The following is a 7,339-nucleotide window of genomic DNA, read 5'->3' as shown; positions in this document are numbered from 1 at the left end:
TTGCTGCATACCGTAGCGGCCGGAGCGAAAGGTCATGGTGAACTGGTGGCATTGAGGACACCTGAAGGCAGCAGCAACTTCTGTGCTGCTCAGCCCCCGTCTTCTTTCCGCTTCCTCCAGCCACTCTAGAGACAGACGTACTCCAGGGCTTAGCTCTGATTCCCTCTGCAATTCAATCGCACTGGTCCTGCTGTTGCTGCTGCTGTTGTTGTTGCTGCTGCAGCTGCCGCCAGTTGCGGCGTTGTCAACGTTGCTGCTCCCCAGGCCACTGCTCCTGCTTGCACAGCTGCCGCCAGCCATTCGGCTGCTGCTGCTGCTGCTGGAACGACTGCCGCTGGCCACGGGTGTGCTGCCTCGGTGGGGCCCACTGCCTCCTTTTGCTCTAGGTGCTGGTTTTTTTGGGGTCGTTCTTTGGGGTGTCTTCGGAGCGTTGAAGGCAAACATGTCAAATGAACTCAACAGACTGTCGGCAGCTACGCCTGATCTGCAGTGCGCCCCCTCATGATGCTGCTGCTGCTGTTGCGACTTGAGCTGCCCGTCGGACTGCTGCGGTTCCGAATGCCCAGGCCGCACGTGTTGCTGCTCCTGATGCTGCTGGTGCTGCTGCTGCCGGCTCTGGGCAGCAACAGTAGCAGCAACTGCTGCATTTGCAGCAGAGGAGGGGTCCTGTACCTGCCTAGAAGTGTGAGGCAGCATAATGGCAGCTGAGGGGATATCTATGCAGCTAGTGCCAGTGCAGCTTCTCAAGCAACCCTAGTGCGCAAGGCAGCTCTCTACAAATCCCCATAGGTAGCTCCACCCATCCCGGCGACCTCCTGGGCGGCCCCTGAGGCAGCGCAACACCGGATGCGGGTTCGCCTGCATCTGCGTGCTATTCGGGGTTGCTGGCGGGTTCATGTGGCTTGGCGTTGACGTTCATGTGTGAGTGGCACACCAATATAAGGCGGTGTATAATAAAGTATCATTGCATCGTGGCTAATTTCCTTGAGAAAGAGGGGCAAAGGGGGTGAGGCCGTACACACACCCAGAATGCCAACGAGCAGTGCAGCGCTGAACGCCAGAAGAAAGCCGAAACGGCCATTTGCCTTCAATCCTCATTCATTGGTATTTCTTTGGAATTACCTTCTAAAGACTCAGTAATTTATAATTTTGCACTTGAGAATGTTCGTTGTGCCGATGAGAGGCGGTGGTCCGCCGCAGATCCGGCACGAGGAGCCGGGTAGACCATGGGGCCCCACAGTTCATATGCCANAGGCGGTGGTCCGCCGCAGATCCGGCACGAGGAGCCGGGTAGACCATGGGGCCCCACAGTTCATATGCCATTTGTGCAAAAGAAAATAATTTTTTGTAGCTCGAATGCCGAAAAACACCTTGTTTGTTCGTAATGGCTGACGTGAATTAGGGGAAGACACTGGTAGGTAGCGCTATCTGCGTTTGCAAGATTGCCTCCGATTGATAACGTCGCGATTTCCCCCTTGTCTGTGTAGAAGATAGTATTTTATTTGTAAATTCATTGCATCATTTGTTGTTGTGTTCAGTGTGAGTCCAATGCAAGAACAATTTCGGGATGAATTCATCTTGCATCAGCATTTTGAGTGACCCTGCGCAGGAATTTGGTGTGGCGGCATGACGGTGGTTGTGAATGTTACGTTTACTTAGAGGATATAGATATAAGCGCAGAAAAAGAAGGTAGAAGAAGACATATCTAGAAAGGGATGAAGATAGAGAGGTGCAGACGGTGGCAGTAAGCCACAAGGAAGCTACAGGATCTCACTCAGCCTTGTCTGTGTGCACATTGGCATACATGCAGCTGCATCTCTTCCTGCCAGTACCTCTGAGCTTACCATACATACAGTTACGCGTTTCCACCAGATATATATGGTGCTGTGTTGTGGGGGCCAACACCGGGAACGCAGCAGCTAACTGCTTTTTTGTGTGTTTTCGGCCTTGCACTGAAAGAGGCAAAGAGCAAAAGGCTTATCCTCTGTATCTCGTTGTCTCTCTCTGCGCGTTGGCAAGCATTGAACTCGTTCTCTTCATACAAATATTTCTGAGCTTATATGCAAATAGTTACAGTGATTCATTTAGAACGATATTTGTTTGAATGTATGTATCTACATACGTATGTATACGTCTCGTTTCCCCGTCTGTTGCCCCTTTGTATGCAAACACTTATGCCGACCCATGCAACACCCATGGCTGGCGTTGGTACATGTATTTCTCCTTCAGAGTCCACGACGGCTACTGGCGTTCACTATAGTATTTATCATTTCTTTACGAAGTTAGTACATGCGTTGAAAAGGGTCTTCCGTATGCCTCCTCATAGAGCTGCCTTGCACCACGAGTTGCAGCACGGTGTGTTGCAACTGATGGCGGGTCACCTCTTCTCTGCATCAGCTCCGCTGCGTACCGCTGCGAGCAGGATGCCTGGCGACCGGAATGAAATTAATTTGCTCCTTGGGGAACTCTAATGTAAAAAAGTTTGACTCTATTGCGGCGCACAAATGTCGTTGGCACTCTATATAGTCTTACACACAACAAAAAGCCCCATATGAAGATATGGAGAGACTGTCTGACATGTGCTGGTCACCATAATACTGCAAGAAGCAAGGAATATAAGAATTGAGTGTTACTGCTGCAGCANCTCTGCAGCTTGCGTGGGTCAGCAGCCGCGTAGTAGCAGCAGCGTAGTAGTGCTAGAACCACTACAGAACCTACCAGGCGAGCAAGCACCAATCCATAGCACCGAAGTCTACCTGAATCTACGAGACAGGCAAGCCGTATGCTGGCTGTTCCGGCGTCAAAATAGGCAAATTTAGAAGAGTGAACTCAGGTCACGGTTATCAAATGAATTACGAGAAAGAACCAGTTGGTGTAGGGGTATGAACCCCTTGTAGCTCAAGACAAAGAAGCTCTTTGCACAGATTGTGGGCACCCTAGTATTATGCCGTGCTATTCACTCGCATGCTTGCGGCTACAGCTGTTGTATGAAGATGAGGAGTTTCTACCTTCTAGCGATCCCCATCAGCCGTCGTCATGTTGTAGAGCCCCTGCGGTAATATTACCGCCTTCTATGGCTGCTGCGTGTTCTTTAACCGTGCCCCCAGAAGCTCACTCTCTTCCATTTGGTCCTTAAAGCAATAGCGTTGCTGCGGTTCTGTGGGGAGAACCCTAAACAGTTTCGGAAAAACGGTACCAAGGGTGTGGCGGCATCTCCACGTTCGGGGTGCATCTATAATGCAGTTAACACGCCGATACCAGTATAAGCAAGTATAACCAGTATATACCTGTACACCAAAGGGAAAACTTCTTTTTCCATTCGCCCTCCTGATGGCATCGCCAAGGATGAGAACCATATAGGATCACAAAGGAGCTTTTTCTACTGTTCATTGTACTGTATGGCCTGATGCTCCGGTGCTCTCCTGCGTTTTCTCGGCCTGCTGTAGGCTGTGTTGCAATGCCTGTCGCTGGCAGAGTACGGGTATCGCTGCGAGCAGCGATGTTCAATTTCCAGTCATTCAACGACATTTCGGTGGAAACCCGGCTAAAAGGGGAACATGGTGAAGAGGCGTGAGCTGTGGAGACGCGCAAAGATACCGCTTTGAGGAATTATTTTGTTGGATATAGAAAAGCAAACGCTGCAGAATGCAGTGACTGACCGCTAGGGCGCCAGGATATTTTGGCAACCCAGACGAGCGGGATACCTTGCTATACTTGAGCTATCAAAGCCACCGAACAAGACGGCTCCTATTAAAATATAAAGTCTTTTTCAACTGCCTCATAGACACAAACGCTGAAGTGCTTTCAGAAGCTTGTTGGGTTCGACACATCTACTGTTGGCGGCTGACGTTTACTCATAAGTTATTCTGCCTATGCATAATTAACCCTAATTTTCACTCCAGAGCTCATACGTATTTATACTTAAGCTTTCTTTTCTGATACCAGCTACGCCAGCCCTCAAGGGGGCAACTGATGCACGCGAATGCAAAACTTCCTGAGTTCCACGATCATCCTTTTGAGGAGAATGCTATGCTACTTTGAAAAGAGATAAATATAATACACCACGATATACGCTCCCTCAATAAAAAATATTGGGGATAGAAGAGGGAAATACCGCCGAAGGGAAACCCGCAGTAGCTCTCATTGCAGGTGCCGAAGGTCTACATATCCTGCTCAGTGCTTCCTATTTTTGTTGTATTTATATCTATATCTATATATCTCCTCTATATATATAGATATGTACCGGAATATATAATATGCAGTATATACAAACATACATGAACGGAAAAAGCTTAGTACAGTTTGTTAGTGTGTGAGATGAGAACAGAAATCGCTATAGTGTCAATCGGGTCTCAATATGCAAAAACTAAAAAGCTGCACGAGAGTAAGAGTAAATCCAAAACGAGATGTTGAATGGAGGCTTATATATTATACACCGATGCAGAAGGGTTTGATTCAAGGCTCAAAAGGNAACGAGATGTTGAATGGAGGCTTATATATTATACACCGATGCAGAAGGGTTTGATTCAAGGCTCAAAAGGAAAGGCGAAATGTTGTTGGTGTTTGCCGAACGGGAGAAAGCGATAACCGCTGCAGTGTATAGAGAAACAACTGCGTGCCAGTTGAAAGGCACATTAAGAAAAAAGATGCAGCAAGGGCCTGGGGCCCTCAAGAGAGTGATGCAGGGGGCTCATACACGTCTACCTGTTCTATGTTTCAGGTGAACAGGTGGATGGTACGAGGGAGAAACAGTAGCAGCTGGGGTATTGTTGAATATTTCTTAGGAATCTTCCTTTTGAGGTTGTTCCTGAGGTTGATCTTTGTTCTTTTTCTTCTCTTTTTCCTTTTTTTCAGATTTTTCTTTATTTTGCTTTTCTCCTTTTTCTTGCTTATCGCCCTTATCCCCCTTATCAGCTTTCTCATGCTTTTCTCCTTTTTCTGTTTTATGGCGTTCCTTTGCAGCGCTGGATTCTGCTTCTTTGTGTATTTGTGTTGACGGTTGTTTTTCTATTTTGTCTGTTTTCTGCTGTTTCTTGTGCCCTTCTGTAGGAAACACTACAGGAGCGGCCTCAGGCTCATAACGGAGGCGTACAGTAGAGGGGTGAGGCGGAGCACAAGCGCGAGGTTTATGTTTAAGTTTAACCAGCACAGGGGGCTGTCTGGTGCTGGGAAGTTCTATAGGCTGTGGCTCCTCAGGCGTCAAGATAGTGCGTTCTCTATACTCCAACTCAAACGGCCGCAAAGGAACTTCTGTCAGCTCCAGTGCAACGTCATACAGCCCGTATTCATACCACCCACAGCCACCAGCTGGTGGTGGCCTCCTCAAGCTGCGAGATCTTGTGCGCGAGTACAAGTCTTTACACGAGACAGAGGCCCTACCAGCAACCCCAGGAATTGAGCCCGCTGGGGCCGCCACGTAACGAGGGTCTACAGACCCCGGCGAGGAGCGTGTTGCCATCTGCACAGATCAAGGTGACCCCATGCACAATGCAATGAAGGTCTCTCTCCCGCGTTCGAGGACCACTGCCGCTCCGCCTCTTTATCTCAACGCATCCGTGAGCTCTAATGCTGCAGCTGGGTCTGTATTTTATTGTGTCAAACAAAAGGCAGCAACGCTGCAGCTTCTCAGCTCTGTGGAGGGAGGTGAGCTGCGGCCTGTGCAGACGCAGGTGTGTTCTCGCTTTCTTCTCTCTATCTCTGGCTCGCTACAGGGACTACAAATGCATATGTTGGGGCTGAGGAGGGTGTACTGAATGCTTGACTAGTGGTTATCCAAGGAACGCGAGGCAGAAGCTCGGCCCCCGTGTAAGCGGATGCATGCGCATGCACACGGCTAGCTGTGAAGCCCTACCAGGTTTGCTCGAGCAGCCATTGTAGGGCTGGCTCTGCTGCTCTGGATGCCTCAAGCTAAATGTAGACCAGCAGGGTCACTCCACACAGCAGCAGCAACATTATGGCTTCGGGTGTATGCAAACCTGGCTCTTCGCAGGGGAGCAGCAGTCGTCTCAGGCAAAATCTTCTATGTATCAACAGAAAATAAGTTTTTATTTCTTTTATTTCACTTATTTCTCCCTTTTATTGAACTTATTTAAGCACACCGCTGAGCCGCTCTGTCGCTGCACCCGCAGCCCAGCCCCGTTATCCTGCGGTCAGTCGATGCATGTACAACAGTAAATATATATATATGCAGTTGGTAGTGATTTGAATTTATTTTTTGGAGTNCTGTGGTGTTTACATTATACTGATTTGTTTTCTTTAACAAAATCTTCTACTTTTAGCTTTTTATATACAGCCTGCGGCCTCCAGATATCCTGCAATAAGCGACCTTCTGCTGCTCGGGGCCCGGGTCCTTGCCGCCGCCGCCTCTGCTGCAGCAGCAGCTGCAGCAGCAGCAGCAGCAGCAGCAGCAGCTGCAGCAGCATTGCCTCTGAGTTTTCTTTTTTTTTTTCTTTGAAGCGCCGCATGGGCGACTCAAAGGAAGTGTCTGGATCGGGGGGGTCAGCAGCAGCCGCAGCTTCTTTGCTTCGCCGGGGTGTTCTGTGTTTCTCACGGGGCTGCACGAGCCAGGAGATATCAGCAGCAGAAAAAGAAGAAAACAAAAAAAATAAAACAGAAAACAACTTCACTCTACCGCCTGAAGAAGGGCCCCGTGTGCTCGTGACAGTCGGCAGCACAGCCTTTGAGGGTTTGGTGGCGGCTGCGGGGTCTGAACCCTTCTTAGAGGCTCTGCGGTGTATAGGCAGGGTATCGCTGACAGTGCAAGTGGGTCGGGGAAAGAATATTCCTTTTGGTGTATCTGGGGCTTCTCTATCGCTGCATGCATCTGGGGTGTATGTACAGGTTGCGGGGCTGTCGCGTGTACGTGTGGTTCGTTATATTCCTTCTTTGTCTCAGCTGCTGCAGCACTTTGATTTAATTATTTCTCACTGTGGGGCTGGAACTCTGATAGAGTCTCTGCGGGCTTCGCGCCGGGTCGTTGCATGCGTAAACCCTGATCTCTATAACAACCACCAGCTGCAGCTAGCTGTACAGCTAGCCAGGGGCCACCACTGTGTTGCTGTGCTGCACCTCGCTGACCTGCCGCACAAAATACTAGAAGCCTGGAGGCGGCCTCTCCTCGTCGCCCCCAACCCCGCAGCAACTGCTGCAGCAGGAGCAGGAGCAGGAGCAGGAGCAGCAGCAGCAGGAGCAGGAGCAGCAGCAGCAGCAGCAGAAGAGGCAGCTGCAGCAGGGGACAGGCAGCTGTATGCGAGGCCGCTGCTGCCGCTGCCTGCACCCAATGGGAGCCGCTTTGCTGCTATAGTAGACGAAGAGATCACTGAGGACATGGAGACAGAAA

General features: G+C 49.9%; 3 protein-coding genes across 3 annotated transcripts in view; 1 reads left to right on the top strand and 2 right to left on the bottom strand.

Moving 5' to 3' along the window:
- The window catches only part of EMH_0026500 (uncharacterized protein), a gene marked incomplete at both ends in the record, with an annotated part of 3,505 nt that extends 2,809 nt beyond the window's left edge, over positions 1–696 (bottom strand). Inside the window, 1 exon segment of the mRNA XM_013502618.1 lies at positions 12–696. Within this exon segment, the coding sequence (XP_013358072.1) occupies positions 12–696 (685 nt within the window).
- A 4,084-nt stretch (positions 697–4,780) lies between these two features.
- Positions 4,781–5,458, bottom strand: EMH_0026490 (uncharacterized protein; the record flags this gene model as incomplete). The annotated part of the gene is made up of 1 exon (XM_013502617.1): positions 4,781–5,458. One exon carries the CDS (start codon positions 5,456–5,458, stop codon positions 4,781–4,783), a length of 678 nt encoding a protein of 225 aa, XP_013358071.1.
- A 1,004-nt stretch (positions 5,459–6,462) lies between these two features.
- EMH_0026480 (glycosyltransferase family 28 C-terminal domain-containing protein, putative) overlaps positions 6,463–7,339 on the top strand; it is a gene marked incomplete at both ends in the record, with an annotated part of 2,699 nt that continues 1,822 nt past the window's right edge. The window contains one exon of the mRNA XM_013502616.1: positions 6,463–7,244. Coding sequence (XP_013358070.1) covers positions 6,463–7,244 — 782 coding nt within the window. The remainder of the gene's footprint in view (positions 7,245–7,339) is intronic.

The sequence above is a fragment of the Eimeria mitis genome, genomic scaffold (genome assembly GCF_000499745.2).
Source record: "Eimeria mitis Houghton genomic scaffold, Emh_scaff973, whole genome shotgun sequence".
Taxonomy (NCBI): Eukaryota; Apicomplexa; class Conoidasida; order Eucoccidiorida; family Eimeriidae; genus Eimeria; species Eimeria mitis.
The sequence above is the reverse complement of the archived record's forward strand: the minus strand, read 5'-3'. Positions and strand labels throughout refer to the sequence as shown.